At 45.4% G+C, this 16,295-nt stretch overlaps 1 protein-coding gene across 1 annotated transcript in view; it reads right to left on the bottom strand.

Moving 5' to 3' along the window:
• LOC142885031 (ephrin type-A receptor 3-like) overlaps positions 1-398 on the bottom strand; it is a 71,440-nt gene extending 71,042 nt beyond the window's left edge. Inside the window, exon 1 of the mRNA XM_076021119.1 lies at positions 153-398. Within this exon, the coding sequence (XP_075877234.1) occupies positions 153-318 (166 nt within the window). The 5' untranslated portion in view covers positions 319-398. The remainder of the gene's footprint in view (positions 1-152) is intronic.
• Between the last annotated feature and the right edge of the window lie 15,897 nt (positions 399-16,295).

The raw sequence follows: 16,295 nt of genomic DNA on the forward strand, positions 1-16,295 counted from the left end.
ACGGTGCACTTAGCGGGAGTCTCCGCTCCTCTCCACTATACTTCACCCAGCGAGAGGAGCCGCGGCTTGGCTTGGCTCGGCGCGGCGCTCCCTCACCCCGAACCAAAACATCTCCCCGACACGTTTGGCGCGAGAAGATCGGGACACCGTACCTTCATTCTCGGGGTAATTCCGCAAAGCTCGGCACGGCGACGGAGCGCAGAAAAGCAGCAGCAGCGATAGCAGCTGCAGCGACAGTAGCTGCAGCTGCGGCAGCAGACGGGAGCGGGGCTGCGGGGACGGATAGATCCACAGGGCGCGTGGTCGTGGCGGTGCCATTTTCAGGCTGCGCTGCGCCCTCGCTGCATCCCTGTCGGCGGTGTGGAGTCGGTGAGCGCAGCGCCGCGATTGAGGAGGAGAGAGGAGGCAGCGGAGGAGAGGAGGAGGGGGAGGAGGAGGGGGAGGAGGAGGGGGAGGGTCCAGCGCCTGCCCTACAGCTGTCAATCAGCGAGCGGGCTCTGGGGTGGCGGTGCGCTCAGAGGAGGTTTTCAGAGACGGGCTACACTGTAAAAAGTGTCCAAATAAACCGGGGTTGTGGGCCAGGGTTACGTAATAGCTTTTGTTTTGCCAGGACTGGCTGTAAGGGTAAATGGAAGGGCATGTCTAAAATAATCAGGTTTGCAAATAAACGCCCCGTTTTCCAAGGACACAATGTCTAAAATCTGCAAATGAAGGCGCCAACCAGGGTAGATAGATAGATAGATAGATAGATAGATAGATAGATAGATAGATAGATAGATAGATAGATAGATAGATATTGCAACATTTCTTTTTAGATCAGTGGGTGTCACAGAATTCTCCAAACACATTATCGGCATGACTCACTTCTTTAAGGATAAAGGTTGGCCAATTTCAGGATAACAAATTTCAAGGTAGGATAAAAATGAAACCGGTAAACCATAACTTTGAATGATTCTTAGAAAACGTCACAGTAAAGTCCAGCTGCTTATTCCGGAGTTGCTGGGATCTACAGAGCCATCGTCTCAGTATAGAAAATGTCAATTATTTTGATAAGTGACACGGACACGCTGCGATTGCCAGATTAGTTTATCCTGCTGCTGCCAGTATGTCATGAGCCGGCTACCTTCACATGAATAAATAACGTGTGCAGTCTGTCATGTGAGGCGTGCAAAGAGGAAGTTGGATCAAACACAAGGTCAACCTTTCAATCTTGTCTCCTCTTTAACGCGTCCCATTGGCGTAGCTCACATGGGAAAACGTTTATTTATTTATTTTATTATTATTATTATTATTATTTTAAACCTGCCATTGAAGAAGAAAAATGTCTCCCGGAGAGAAGAATTGGCTCTGCAATTATCTCCCAACTAGTTCAGGGTATAACTAGGCCTTTACCCTGTAACAGCTGGGAAAGACCCAAAACTCAGCCATCCTGAGTGCAGGAGGAATTGGGATAGAAGATGAATGAAAGAATGAACAAATGAATGAATGAGAGAGAAGTTGCTTCTCTGGCCTAACTGCTGGTGTGTGTGTGTGTGTGTGTGTGTGTGTGTGTGTGTGTGTGTGTGTGTGTGTGTGTGGAGTTGTGACATTGATATGAAGCAGCTTTATCTATCTTGATCATAGCATGCCAAGGATGTTATTTGGCACTATTATCAAATTTAGAGTCAACACAAAACCGGATGTAATGACAAAGACAGAGAAAGTTTAGAAGACTGGAGAATTAGAAAACTTCAGACTCAAAATTCAAACATACCAACTAATGAATCATAGGCTGAAATTCAAACAATTAGATTAAATTTTAACAAAAGATGCACAATCCAAACCTAATGCAGCATTTTGAAAGCTATTTAAAAAAAACAACAAAAAACAACAACTATGCAGTTTTGCAAACTGCAGTTAGCAGCCTTAGCAGCCTAGCTTGACTTAGAAGTTCTCACTTCGCCACTGGCAAAAGGAATAAAAGCTTTGATTCCTCTGCTTTTTGCATCAGGCTGGTTCAGTATGGCTAAATCGTGCAGTAACTGCAGCAGGCACATCATTAAAGTGTGAGGTAGATTGTGTTAATGAGGTGTTTAAGTGCTGGTGGGCAGATTTTTGTTGCCATGTTTCCAAGTTTTCAGTTTTCGCGCCGAGTTCTGCTATAATTCCCTCTCGGAGAACTGCTCACAACTCAAACAGTTTTCTCTGTTTTCAGACAAAAAAAATGGATTTGAATGTGTGCATACTTTTATTTCTAATTTGAGATTTCACCTTTTTTTATTGAGGGCAAAGAGCTGTTGGCAGGGCTCACCTGCAGAAGACAAACGTGACGTTGGCATGCAGTGATTTGCAGAAGGATCATGACCGCAATTACATCTTCCACGAACATCCTCCTCCTTCCCCAGTGTTTCTGTCCCCAAAAGAGGCTCCCGAGAACAACTATAAAGCTATAAAACAAGCTTTGATTTATGCAGGAACTCCTTCTTCACGTCCGCTTGGCAACGCACAGAGCAGCTCTGGAAATGTTCTCTTTTCTGTTTTTCCTCTTTTCTTTGTGTGTGTGTGTATGTGTGTGTGTGTGTGTGTGTGTGTGTGTGTGTGTGTGTGTGTGTGTGTGTGCATTTGTGTGTATACGTGTGTGCAGCAGCAACCTCCACAGATTTGTTAAGGGTCCAATTATGACAATGATTTGTTCCTCGCTGTGGCTTTACTCTGATGACCTAATTTCCTCTCTGAGTGTGTGTGGGTGGGTGGGTGGGGGGGGGGGGGGGGATGCTGGCTCTTCTTCCCCCTTTGGCTTCCTCTTCCATTTCTCCACCTCCTCCTCCTGCTCCTCCCTCTCCTTCTGCTGCCATGACGCTGCATTCATCCGCGGGGCGACAAAACATTGTTGTCATGCATTCCAGCAGTGACAGTGTGACGTGGCTGCTTAAGTCCATGTCGCTCCTTCTGCACACACTTGCATTCACAGCCAGGGATTCCTGGTTTGTGGAGGGACATCCTGTCTTTTTTTAATTTTCAACACACACATCATATCGAACACCAGATCGAGATCGGAGTGACTAGAATTAGCTGATTTATGTCCCGGCTTGAAATGCGAAACTCTCCCGCACTTCCACCAGGAAGTGGTGATTTCCTCTTTGCCCTCTCGTCTCTGTCCAAAAGGAATTCTTTCGCTTCTTTTCACACCTCTTTTGCCCTCCTGTGACTCACCCTTCACCCTGCTCAGCCCCGACGGGTCAGCCATTCACTTTATCTTTCCTGGTTGGTCAGCTCACCCGCTGCCTGCCAAAACCCAGCCTTGCCGACTGTGGATGCTAGTCTTGCTTAAAAAAATAAAAAAGATCAACTAATAAAAGGCTGTAAAAGATCACAAGCGCTACAGGCTGCGGCAGAAAGAAAAGGGAAACGGTGGCACTGTGCAAAAAAAAAAGAAAAAGGGTGTGCGTCCCATTGGCTTTAACTGTGATGGCTTGTTTGACGAGGGGTGTAGAGGTGATGACAGGGTCGTCTGCTTCCCCCAACCCCCCCGCAGCCACCACACTCTGTATACACACACAGCCTTAGCCTCCATTCAGAGTCACTCACTCATGTGGTAATGTCTCTATTGTGACAGGCCCAGCGCTTTATGGGCAACAGCTTGGTGCTGGCATTTTGGCAGAGGCATTAGTGTGAATATGAGCACATCCCCTGCGTGTGTGCGCGTGTGTGTGTGTGTGTCCGTGTCTGGCTCATCCATCAGGGAATCTGTCCATCAAAAGTTGGAGACACGCAGACTTTGACTTCAAACAGGTGACACATGAGAAAGGAAGGCTGGTAGTTGTATAAGCCTGAAGTTTAAAACACAAAGCTCCACACCAGGACACACACATACACACATACACACGCACACAGGAAGCACCACTCCGCTCCACTCTTACTTTCCACTGCGTCTCAGTTAAGCAGGCCCGAGCAATTCGTCATGTCACAGAGAGCCCCGGCGCTGCCGCACAACAAAGGTGAAAAGGAGTGTGGGAAAGGGCCAGCGCACAAAGCTTTCCCTGCCCCCGCCTGTCTCCCCGTCTCAGCCGCAAACTCGGGGTGCAAAACCCTGCAACACGCCCAACCACACACACACACACACACACACACACACACACACACACACACACACACACATATCATCTTCAGGGGCACCATTCTGAATAATACAATCCCCCTCAACTCATATTTCAATACAGATTGCTTTCTTGGATGCAGCAGCGCCAACAGGTTGCAGTTTATTTCATTTTTCACTGTGGCTGCTAATCCTTAAAAACATTTTTTTTTTTAATCTATCTCTCTATATATGTTTGCTGATGGTAGGTGCTAAAATATCTGCAGATCACCACAACACCAACCCAGCTCAATTTGGATTGCCTCAATAGGTAGGGAGATGGAGAGACAGGATAACGCAGGGAGGAAGGAGACAGGCAGTGTCAAGCTAGAAGACGAGCGCAGGAGAGATGGAGGATCTGGATTACAGCTGTGTGGGTCCACGGTGTACACTTAAATGTGGCCAAGAGTGTCTCATCTCTGCTGTTCTTCTGTTGGGGAAACAAACATTGGGACATCTTGGACAAGCACAACCGCTGGAAGGCAGAGAGATTGTTGGGCTCCGAGCCGAGCGCAGAGGAGGGATATTTACCGTCAGGCTCAGAGGGAAGATCTCTCAGAGTCTCTGTCTCGACCCTGTCTTCCTCCAACAGAGGAATGATTTAACAATCAATGAAAAGTGACCTTGCCTTTTCCTGTATCACATTCCCGCCTCGACCGGCCTCAGACTGAAACGGAAAGCTGTGGATAAACCCGAGGAGGCATTGCTTCAGGGTAAATTTCAGAAGCACATCAAGATGATTTAGATTAGCAGAAGCTGCAGGACATCAGGCTAGCATCCCTAAATTAAATGTTGTTTTAACAAGGACAGCAGGATAGAGGGAGGATGGAGTCATCGTGACAAACTTCAGTTTGTCAAAACAGTGGCAGTTTGCTGGCAGAGAGGGAGGGGAGGAATTCCCGGCCGGTTGAGTTCAGAGGCTGCGTGTTTCAGGAACTGAAACAACACAGGCCACTGAGGAAGGCTTATTTTGATGACAGTTATACACAGGTGCAAATTGACTCTGACTGACTACGTTTGCCTGCACAGCTTAAACGAGCTATGCTCAAAATCTGGTTTTCTCGTCTAATCCGACTTCTCTCCTCCACCCAAATTCCTGTCTACCTATGTGAGCCACCGAGACTCACAGCAAGCCCGGCTCTCTTCGGGTATTAGTAAATGAAGTCATCATCCAGGTAACATTTTGATTTGGGCTGCCTGAGACAACTGGTTTCCCTCGGCTATCATGTTTTCTTTACTTTCATTGAAATTGGCAGTAACATGTTGTGTATGTTTGTGAATTTTTTGACGATCCACTGACGGCGGCGCAGCAGCTGTTCGGTAGGAACTGGTCTCCAGTTATTGGGTGTTTGTTTCTGCTCGAGACAGTTGGCTTGTCCCACTCTCTGTCAATAAGAATGATTTTCGCCATTTCTCTTTTCTGAGCGCATAATGAGAAGGTTATGAGAGACCTTTTTTCTCTGCAGGTAAATGCATTTTCACAGATTCAAAGAAAGGCCTGATTATATTAAAAAAAATGTTCTGATTACAAATACTGATGGGGCTTTTGAACTTTGCTTGCGTCATTATGTGTAACTCTTTGCATCTCGATTGCGCACAAAACATTCACTTTATGGACTTAATATGACACTTTAATGCCCTAAGTACGTTGGTCACGATGATGCAATAGAAAGTGTCTCCTTCTAAGATTTAGACTCATATAATCGTGACTAATCTATTGAGAATTCAAGCAGTCCAATAACTCCAGAGGCAGAAGGAGAGCAAAATACTTGAGATAAAGTCTTTGTCTCACTGCTGAGGACAAACTTGCAGCTTAGTGTCTTGCAGTTATTAAAGCTGCATTACAGTCACTTTTGTTGGCCAAAGGGCATAGCGTAGCAGAAGTTAATTGCATTTGGAGGTTGCGCAACGACAGCCGAATTTCCTGCAGAGCTGGCTTAATTTAATAAAGTGCAGTGCAGGTGTGGAGAAGGTCTGATCACTGGCAAAAATATCTGCTGGACTCCATAAACTGGAGCCACGAGCTTAAACTGAAGGTAGGGGCAAAGTTTTGATGGAAAAAAAAAACAAACCAGGAAGGTGTTTCCTCACTGTTCGTGAACTGATTTTTATTTCACCTTTTCCCTTCTGCATGCTGGGAGCGAATGGATAGACCGACACGTTGCTGTGATTTGTCACCATCCCCTCCTGGCGCAGGCGGGCTTGTGCTAATGGACAGACACTCTGTGTGCTAAACAAATTAGCTCCATTAGCAGCAGGCAGACAGCAAAGGGGTGAGTGAGAGCGATGGTACGGCAGGAAAAGGGTCTAAAATTAGGGGTTTAGAGGGGAGATAAATGTGGCCAAACAGAGGGGGAAAAGTGAGACAAGCACGCGAGGAGATTCATGTTGGGCGCACGGCGGCTGGAAGGGAAGTGCACGTGCGCGCGAGAGCCCGGCCTCGACTTCCCGGCGTGGCAGCATTACGGTCCATCCATCACTTGCTCGTTACTCATTCACTTACTTACACTCAGACACACACGTACACACGCTGGTCGTCGCGCACACGCGAATGCTGATACACCCTAATACGTGCACTTAACACCACACTGGATGCGAGCGAGACACATTTATCTCCATGCAAGTGTGTGGAACCGAATCTCGCCTGTTTGTGTGTGTGTGTGTGTGTGTGTGTGTGTGTGTGTGTGTGGGAGTGAATGTGATCCTCCGAGCTTCAGGTCAAAGCAATCCGCCGGCGAGTGATTGGCTGCTAATCTGATTGACAGGCAGACTACCTCCTCCCGTCTGTCCGCTCCTCACTCCTTCATCGTTCATCATCCATTTTCATTTTTGCCTCATTACCCTCCCTCTCTTTGCAGACAGCACGCACACGCACACACACACACACACAGGCACTGCCACAGCCGTTTGGCTCTCCCTCTGCTCCATTTCCACCTCTCGCCTGGGTTGCTGCTCGTCTTTTTTTTTTGGTCTTTCTGTCCTCCAACCTGTCTCACTCCTAATGATGTAAACACATCACTCTGTCGGCGCCTTGATCGCATTACCTGCGCTTGTGGAAGGCCCCCCACAACCACGAGAGCCCTCTGCCATCTGGAGCCGTCCGGTATCAGCATGCACGCAGAAGGCGGACGTGTCTATACAAGTGTATTAAAAAGCGTGCCCTCGGCAGCCAGAGTGAATGGAAGCTGAGGCGATGAGTCTTTAGTGGCTTTGGACGTGTCCTGCGGAGTAACTGCATTCAAGCAGAGCTGTTTCAAGTGAAGGTCAAAGTTAAGAGGGACACGTGGAAAACTCAAGTTGGATCTTGGATACTAGACACTCACAACATGATTTAGACAAAACTCTGTCTCTTCCCTCTTCCATTTTGCTGCCAACTTTGATTTTACACCTTTATCTTGAAAAAATCAATTCACGGCTAGTCTGATGTGAGATAATTGCATGGACACACACTTGAGGTCTCCCAAACATATTTTTGTGGTATCCAATTTTTTGTGGTCCTTAAATCGTAGTAAAGCATAAATATCAGGGAGTTGTGGATTTTCAGCAGATTTGTAGGGTTGTAACAATTATGCTTTTTTCCATCTTTTAATAATCTCGAAAATAGGCAGAGATGTGTAATGCACCTGCATCTGTACGTACAGTAATAATGTGACTTTGTTTATATTTCTTTTTTAACCCAGCAGGGGGCAGTGTACAATTTTAAATGTTTTTCTGTCAATTTAAAGGAGTAGTTCACCACCCAATAACAGATCAAAAGTTTTATTTTTTTCACCATAAGTTCTATTTTAGTCAACTTTATTTTCTCTGCAACTTTTTAGGCCAACTCTAATAAATCAGACAGTCATTGACCTGCATCTGCAACATTGTTCTGGGTTAATTTCACGTTAAATCTCTCATTTTGCATCACTGAAGGAGACCTCCAAAACCTGGAAAGCATGATTTGGTAAGAGTATACGTATATATGTATATGTGTACATATATATGTACTGTAAACATGGTTCTGGAGTAAGGCTGGTGAACTATCCCTTTAAAGACTCATTCAAGAACTCAACAATGTGTTGAACATGTGGCATTTATTAATTTACACAACAAGTTGTCTCACCCTCCTCTTGCATTGACCATCCATTAAGAAAATTGTTTTGATGGAAGAAACCAAAGATGAGAATCAGGTCGTTAATTGGATCTAGCTCGTGTTGATCTGATACGATAAAAGGTTTTTCTCACAACGCGTCCAATGCGTGAAGGACAACTGCGAAACGCTTGTTTTTGTTTGCTCAGTTAAATATAGAAAAAGAAGAAAAAAGTTAAAATTGTACCAAGTGTTGCTGTGTCCCCCACAAGTGCTTTACCGTACGTAAAGTAGTATTCATGGGGTCGCTAAAAAATAGGGGGGTGGGCTCCCTGAACTTCAGCCTGTCAACATTTTAACATTACAGGGAAACACGGTAGACACAGGAACCGCAATCCCACAATGCAATGCAGAAATACGAAGGGAGAGAAAGAAGCACCACCATGGACATTATCATAGAGATTTAATGATAGACCTCATTTAAATCTCTTAGCAGCTGCTTAGGATCATGGCGATCAATAACCATCTCCCCTCCACAACACACTCACACACACACACACACACACACACACACACACACACACACACACGCACACACCCCGGGAGGAATCTCTGTTATCGGGAAACATCAGATCAAGCTGATACACTTGAACAGCTATTGGGGCCATATTGACTCTCACTGGGGGGACTTAGGATCAATGTTTACGCTTGCAAGCCAAATACATCCATTTGTTTGGTTCTTTCGTCCATTTGTGTGTGTGTGTGTCCAGGGACTGTTTGCCTGCCCAACCAGCTGTCTGGTAATTCACGGCGTATTAATATTAAGATAGTGGCAGTCGGGACCAGGAGAGAGAGTCGCCGCAGCAGCAGCGGCAGCAGGGCTGTCTGACCGAGGACTTCTCCACAAAGAGACAGGGCCCCTGGTGGAGCTCCCCCGCTGGGCTGACAGGACAAAGGCAAGTGGCTGTGTTACCAAACATGGGCCCCTCTCAGCACCCAGAGGTCAGGAACTTAGAATAATCCAGCTCAAGCAGTAGGGACCATGTTTTCTCATGCGCACACACACATGCACACATGCACACACGCACACACACACACACACACACACACACACACACACACACACACACACACACACACACACAGTTAGCTATTAAGCCTTTGAAATGACCCTGCTTAACCCAACAGAAGAACCAAAGGCAGGGTGTCTTTGAGAGGAAGAGAAAGCCATGGGCAGTAAGTTTTTTTTTCTTTCTGTCTCTGCAGGCAGAATCAGCGGTGTGGTTGACAGAATTGCTAGACAGAGAGCTGTAGTGCATGCAGCACATGCTCGCTGCGAAATACAGAAGCAAGAGGCTGAGACACAAATGCAGATGCTGCGATCAAAGCGAGAGACAAATGGAGGAGAATCGTTGAGTCTGATATGATGCTGCTGCTTGAAACAGACACATGATCCTCAAAACTCCTCTGAGAACCTTTGTCAAGCTCAGCCTTATCCATGAGGACACACGAGTGATGGCCAGAAATGGGAGTAATTAAAAAAAAAATCAGGTTTCTCTTCTTTTTAAAGAGATGTACCAAAGTAGACTGTCTATCCAACTCCGCACAGTGTCAAGAGAGAAAAATTATGCAGAGCCAACTGACATCTTTTCTCTTTAGCCTCTCGACTGTACTGCCATGAAGAGCAGAGTAATGTCAGCTGTGGCCTCGGGGAGGGGGAGGGGAAGGGAGGCAGCACTCGTGTTTTTGCCGCTGCTGACTACGGGGATAAATTTGGATGACTCTCTTAGATCCTGTCAAGCTCGTGCTCTTCACCAGCTTGCTGCAGGGGAAGTACGCCATCTAGTGCACCAGTGTGAAGGCTCACAGAGGCAGCTGACAATCCATAGCGGTGGTTGATATGATATCAGACGTTCAGCTTGAAGGGGAACGGAGCAGATAGCAATCAAAGGCTGTGGCAGTAAAGCCTGTGTCAGCGTCGTGGGATTACACAGCAGCTCCATGAAGTACCTTTTCTGTTGTGATCGATATTGTTTTGATCCGTCTTGGAGGAGAGAATTTGAAGCAGGATTGATCAACAGTGACATTCTGCAGATTTGAAGTTTACAGAGGAAATAAAAAGGGACTCTAATGGATCTGGTGACCGATACACAGCTTCACGCTGGTGAACCACACTGTTGCATCTCAGTTGCGTCTCAGTCGCCACTTCATTCATTCAGTTTTGGAACTTTCTGTCAGCATTTAAATCAATTTGGAACAATTCATTTTTTGCCATTGCGTCACGCCAAATGCCGTTTCTGCTAATGTGGTTGAGGGTCATCAGCGATAATGAAGTGAATAAGTGCTCTGCAGTTCATCAGCTGCACAAATCGAACCTCAGCGTTTGATTGAGGATCAGCATCTTCCAGTAACTGGCGCTACAGGGCAGGATGGTGAAAAACGAAACGTTCCATCCGTTAACACACATTTTCCAATTTACTTTACATTGTTTCAAAATCCATTTCTCGCCCCCGCCAAAACACTCAATGAAAAAAAAGGGACAAAGATGCCACATGTCTGCCGCAAGTGTAGCCTGCTTTAGGAGTAAGTTAAACAATTGTCCTGCTTCCAGTCTTTATGCAGTACATCTGCTTTACCCTGATCTGCAGAGGGCAGCTAGTTGTAAGAGGGCTTTCAGCACCACCTGAATCTTGCCAAGCATTTTTCCACCCATGGATTTACTGACTGTTGACTATCTGTGGCAATGTTGACATCACTGAACCACAAGAAAGGAATGTAGGAAGTAAGAGAGGGATAGTTTCAGAATGGGAGCGGGAGATGATGTAAGGAAGGAGAAAAAAAAGGAGAGCGGCAGATTTAAAATGGAAAATGGAAGAAGAAAGGAAGAGATGGAATAGGCAAAGAAAAGGTGAAAGTGAGTGAAAGAGGTAGGAAGGACGACAGGATGGAAGGAGATGAAGGTAGGAAGGGAGTAGTCAAGAATAACTAGAAGAGACAAATGGTGGAAAGACAGGAGGAAGTATGAAAAGACGGGAGGAAAAAGGTAAGAAAAAAGAAGAGGTAGAATCTTGAAAAGAAGAAAGAAGTGAGAAAAATGAGTAAGAAATGAGTCCCCAGACAAACAGCTGATTCTTTGGGGCCTGCGTCTCCAAACTCTCTTTAACAAAGCAGCCCCCGCTGCATTAAAATATATGACGCAGGAGATGGCCATCTCTTCTCTTGTCAGTAAAGTTTAGCGCAGTCCAAATAATTTATTGCCGACTCTTGAAGAGCCCTGAGCAGCAGAGCAGGCTGTCCAGCCATGCGTTGAGAAGCCAGTCGCTCTGCCTGAAACAATCCACTTGGATCAGCTGCGGCGCCTCCCAGCCGTGAAGAGCTGCAGGCCGGCCAGCGCCGTAATTAAAGCGCTTATTGATCAGACTTCACACACCCCTGCTGCCAGGGGTTGCAGGGGCGGGTCGCTGGCTGTCACTATGCTAATGTCTATATGCTAATGTGGCCTGTTAAGGTCGATTATCGACGGTGGCCCTAAACGGACGCTTGATCCATGATTGGGACTCTTGTGTGAAAAAGGGTCAATAGCGGCGGGATTGACGTGGGGCAAGGGGTCACTTTCATTTCACATCTAGCTGGTTCCGAGCGAATGAAACGGGAATGACTTTCTTAATTGAAATATTAATTGGGAAGTAAATGTCATTTCTTAGGGCCCTGGAGGGAATTGTGTTCATCCCTCTTGATATCGAGCCGAAATATACAAGATCCATCTGCAGAGGCCCCCGGGAGGGGATCAGAGACCCTCATTTTGTTGGGGCTCATCCTCTTGCTGGTTTCATCTTTTTCTGTGAGTGTATTATGTGCGTGCGTGAGCGAGCAAGAGAGAGAGAGAGAGAGAGAGAGAGAGAGAGAGAGAGAGTGACTGTATATGTCCTGAGGTTTGTGTGTGTGTGTGATATATACATATCACATATATATATATATATATACATACATATATATATATATACATACATATATATGTGATGAGCTGGCCCTAAACTTGCCCACTGAAATGGAGAATAACATGGCTTGATGGTTGATAGACCTTTGGTGGGCGCCAGGGGCGAAACAGAACATCATGCAATCAGTCTGAGAAAGGTCAGCATATCGATCGCGCGCGTCTCCACTGCAACATATCAAAAACATCTTGGCTCATCCCTCTGCTCCCGCACTGACCTAAGGTCCAATGCTCTTTGCAGCTGGCCCCTGTCCCGCTGCTTTGGTTTTTTTTGTTTGTTTGTTTTTTCTCCTCGGCCTTGCGCACGCAGACCCGGAGCACTTTCATAAAGCGATGCTGGCCTTTAAAAGAAGCTTTCTCTGTGTTTTTCATCGCTGACATGAGGTGATCGACACGCTGGAAGGAGGAGGAGGCAGTTAATCAGGCTGTCTGATCAGTTGAGGTGAAAAGAGGAGAAGCGTATTTATCTTGCACAGCGATGAACACCTTTTGGTGGTGGGTGAGGGATGAAATGAAACCTTCCGCCACCCTGAATCTTTATATTACAAGCCGAAAGAAATCTATCAATCAATCTGAGATGAAGCTTCCATTGCTAAGTCTTATTCTCTGCGTGGCCCTCAAATGTTGAGCCTGTGTGTATGTAGTTTTGTTTTTAGTCTCACTTCTACCAAGGAACACGCGTCTCATCTGATAAAGCTTCTCTCTGCAGAAGAGATGAAGTGACGCCTCATCTGTTGTTTGATCGACTGCCTGGCGAAAATGGAAAGAAGTGTGTTTTAAAGCTCACACGGCCATCATCAGAGGAGCTGCATAATAGAATTCAGCTTCTTACATTTATAAAAAAGGAAAAAACACTTTTTAACCCCTTGTTGTAATATGAGCTTGAGAGTTTAGAGGAAGTAGAGTAGGAAGTCGATGGGCTTGATTAGAGTGAGAGCAAGGCCTGTTAAAGTGGTGGCTTCAGTAGTTAGAAAAATACTGAGAGGGAATACTGAGATCCTCTCTCAATGTATTAGGTCCTTACTGTGCTGCTTGGGACTGTAAACAATGCAATGATAAATCCATCATTTCCCAGTTTGCTCAGTAGATGTTCAGTACTGCTGCTTTGGATGCCGTTGAGAAGATGTGGGTGAAAAGGACGAGCAAGGTGATAGTTAGATGGCTCTTGTAATGTATTGGTTTAGGTTTTTTGTACCTTCAGCTACTGCATCTACATTGTGATTATCAAAGTTGCTTCACAGCAAGAAGATCGCAGGTTCTGGGGCCAGGCATGCTCCTCCTGTGTCTGCGTGGGTTCTCTCTGGGTACTCTGGCTTCCTCCCACAGTTCAGAAATATGCACGTGAGGTGAATTGTGAACTATAAATTGTCCTGTGGGGTGGGTGTGTTAGTATGAATGCTTGTTAGTCTTTCTGTGTGGCCCTGTGAGGAACTGCCGACCTTTCCACAATGTTACCCTTCGCCCTATGACAGTTGGGATAGACTCCAGCAGACCCCTACAACCTTGAGTGCAGGAGGAAGCGGGTATTGAGGATGGATAGTTTTAGGTTCCATGCAAAAAACTGAACTTGTTTGTAAAGGTGTGAATCTTGTGCTGTTACTCCACATTAACAACCAGCCATTAAATCTTTTGCGGCCCTTGGGGGACAAAAGATAGAATACAGGTTTCTTGCACTTCGACATTTTCATCCATGTATACATTCGGTCAATGGGTGCCACCAGACTTTATTTGGAAGAATGTGGGAAGAAGTGATGATAGAAAATGGATGGACGGATGGATGGATGGATGCTAAAAGGATAAGCCTGTACAGGATTGCCGTTCTCTTTCTCCCCGATGCATTGTCTATGATAACAGGGGCAAAAGAATAGCTGTCCTAATGTGTCTTGACAAAACTGAACACATAAACAAGTTGTTTCGTCTGTCCTGTAACAATGAAAACAGCCTGCTCTTTATTAGCATTCCTCCTTGACAAGGAGAAGGACTTGAGCATTATTATTGATTTCACGTTACGCCAATGATACGCTCCACTCTTGCTTTATCAGCAAACCACCAGCCAAGGCTGCCACCGTCCACGACAATGACTAATGAATCCAGAAGGAGCAAATGTCGCACTGGATCATTTTTCTCCAAGAGTTTTGTTGCTGCAGGGAAAATAATGACGCTCCTCACATGTTCGGTGCGCCTGCCAACATGTCTTTGCGGGTCTGTGAGCACGGCGTGCTTTCGGCACACTTGAAGGCATGCACTGTCATTTCTTAATGTACTGGACATTTATAATGTCATAACGGACATTTGAGTGTCTCTGGATTTTTCCCCTGTTGAGTGTTGAAATCAAGGCCGCAAATATTTAGAGCGTTTAGCCGCCAGTCAGGATAATTCTTATGCTGTTTGGTCACTATAACAATGTGCTACCTTGTATGTACCACATGGCCTCGACACACAAAGATTATTTGTGTCTGTGTGTGTGTGTGTGTGTGTGTGTGTGAGAGAGAGAGAGAGAGAGAGAGAGAGAGAGAGAGAGAGAGAGAGAGAGAGAAACAAAGACAGAGAAAGTGTTTTGTTTTTTTGCTATTTCTTTCTGGATTGTGAACATCTCTGCTATTTCATTTTTATCTTGTTTTACCTCTGATCTGTTTTATTAGAAACTGTCTGATCCAAGAGATGTTTGCTAAGCCAGCATGTGTCAGTGCACGTTTAGATGGCACCAAGAAATTGCTCCGATGCAGGGTCAGACTTGAGACTTGGAGTTATACACCGACAATACTTTTTAAATTTTTTTCTTTTTTTGTATTTTGAATATGCAGTTTTCAGATAACCTAAATTACAACTAGATGTAAAACTAAATCGCCATCATCGAAAATTCATCGAAAATTTAAATACTTAGTGCTCATAGCAACAGTTTTAGGTGTGGTTTGTCAAAAGGAAAGTATCAAGCATCCACTTGTGCACATCAATAGCCTTCGAGTGACTCGAGTGTAGTGTGTGTGTGTATGTGTGTGTGTGTGTGTGTGTGTGTGTGTGTGTGTGTGTGTGTGTGTGTGCGCGCGTGTGCGTGTGGTAAAGCTCTCTCATTTTCGGCATTTGGGTGGTGTACAAATTCTTTCCTCCCCCCACTCTGTGGTCACAGCCTCTCCATTCGGTAGGGGGAGAGGTGTCAAGGGGGGAGTGGACTTTTAAAAAGAACATACTCTTTTCAGAGTATCACTAAGTAGCACAGGCACAAGCTTACAAACACTGCCTCTGATCTGAGTTGACTGAGGAGACTACAAATTAAAATATTTGACTAACGCCACTTCAGTTAAAGACAAATCCAGATGCTGAAGATGAGATTTTCTGTGTCATTTGTCACCTTGTTCTCATTCACCAAACTAATATGTGGATGTAAGTACAGTCTATAGAACCATTTTGACATTTTTTCTGGTTTGAATGGTGAAATGAGAAGGTCGCTAACTTTTCCTTCCATTTCTCCTGTTTTAGTTCATGGATTTCCTGCAGACTGTTGCCCCAATCTAACAACCACCAAAGTTCATGTGACCAACATTGAGGATTACACCATTCAATCTGAAGGCATCTGCCCAGTTGAAGCCATAAAGTAAGTTGTTTTGTTTTTTTAAATCATAACCTGGTTAAAGAATTCACATCAACAGCAACATAAATTGCAATTATTTTTTTGAGGCCATTTCTCTAAGGTCATTACAAAATTATAGTGTCTCATTCCTAGGTGCCTAAAAGTGACTATGTGATCAGTATGCACTGGAGAAACTTTGCCTTTACTTTAACTCATTGCTAATAATTAAAGTGATGGGAATAAATTGTTGCAGATTCCACACCAAACTGGGCAAAACGTTGTGCTCAGACCCTAACAGTCCATGGGCGAAGCAAGCCAAGCAGAGGGTGGACCAGATGAGAAACAGGCTCACAACACAAACAGCGCCACAGAATGACAACGCGTTGACGAGCGTGATCTCAACAGCAACAACAGTACTGACTAGAACTATGGCAACAACACCAGCGACAACGATAACACCATCAACTACAACAACAGCAACAGCACCGCCGACAGCAACCCCACCAACACCAACACCAACTACGATAACAACGCCATCACCAACTACAAC

This window comes from Nelusetta ayraudi, unplaced genomic scaffold (genome assembly GCF_046127955.1).
Source record: "Nelusetta ayraudi isolate G7.1 ecotype Tasmania unplaced genomic scaffold, CSIRO-AGI_Nayr_v1 ptg000011l, whole genome shotgun sequence".
NCBI lineage: Eukaryota > Metazoa > Chordata > Actinopteri > Tetraodontiformes > Monacanthidae > Nelusetta > Nelusetta ayraudi.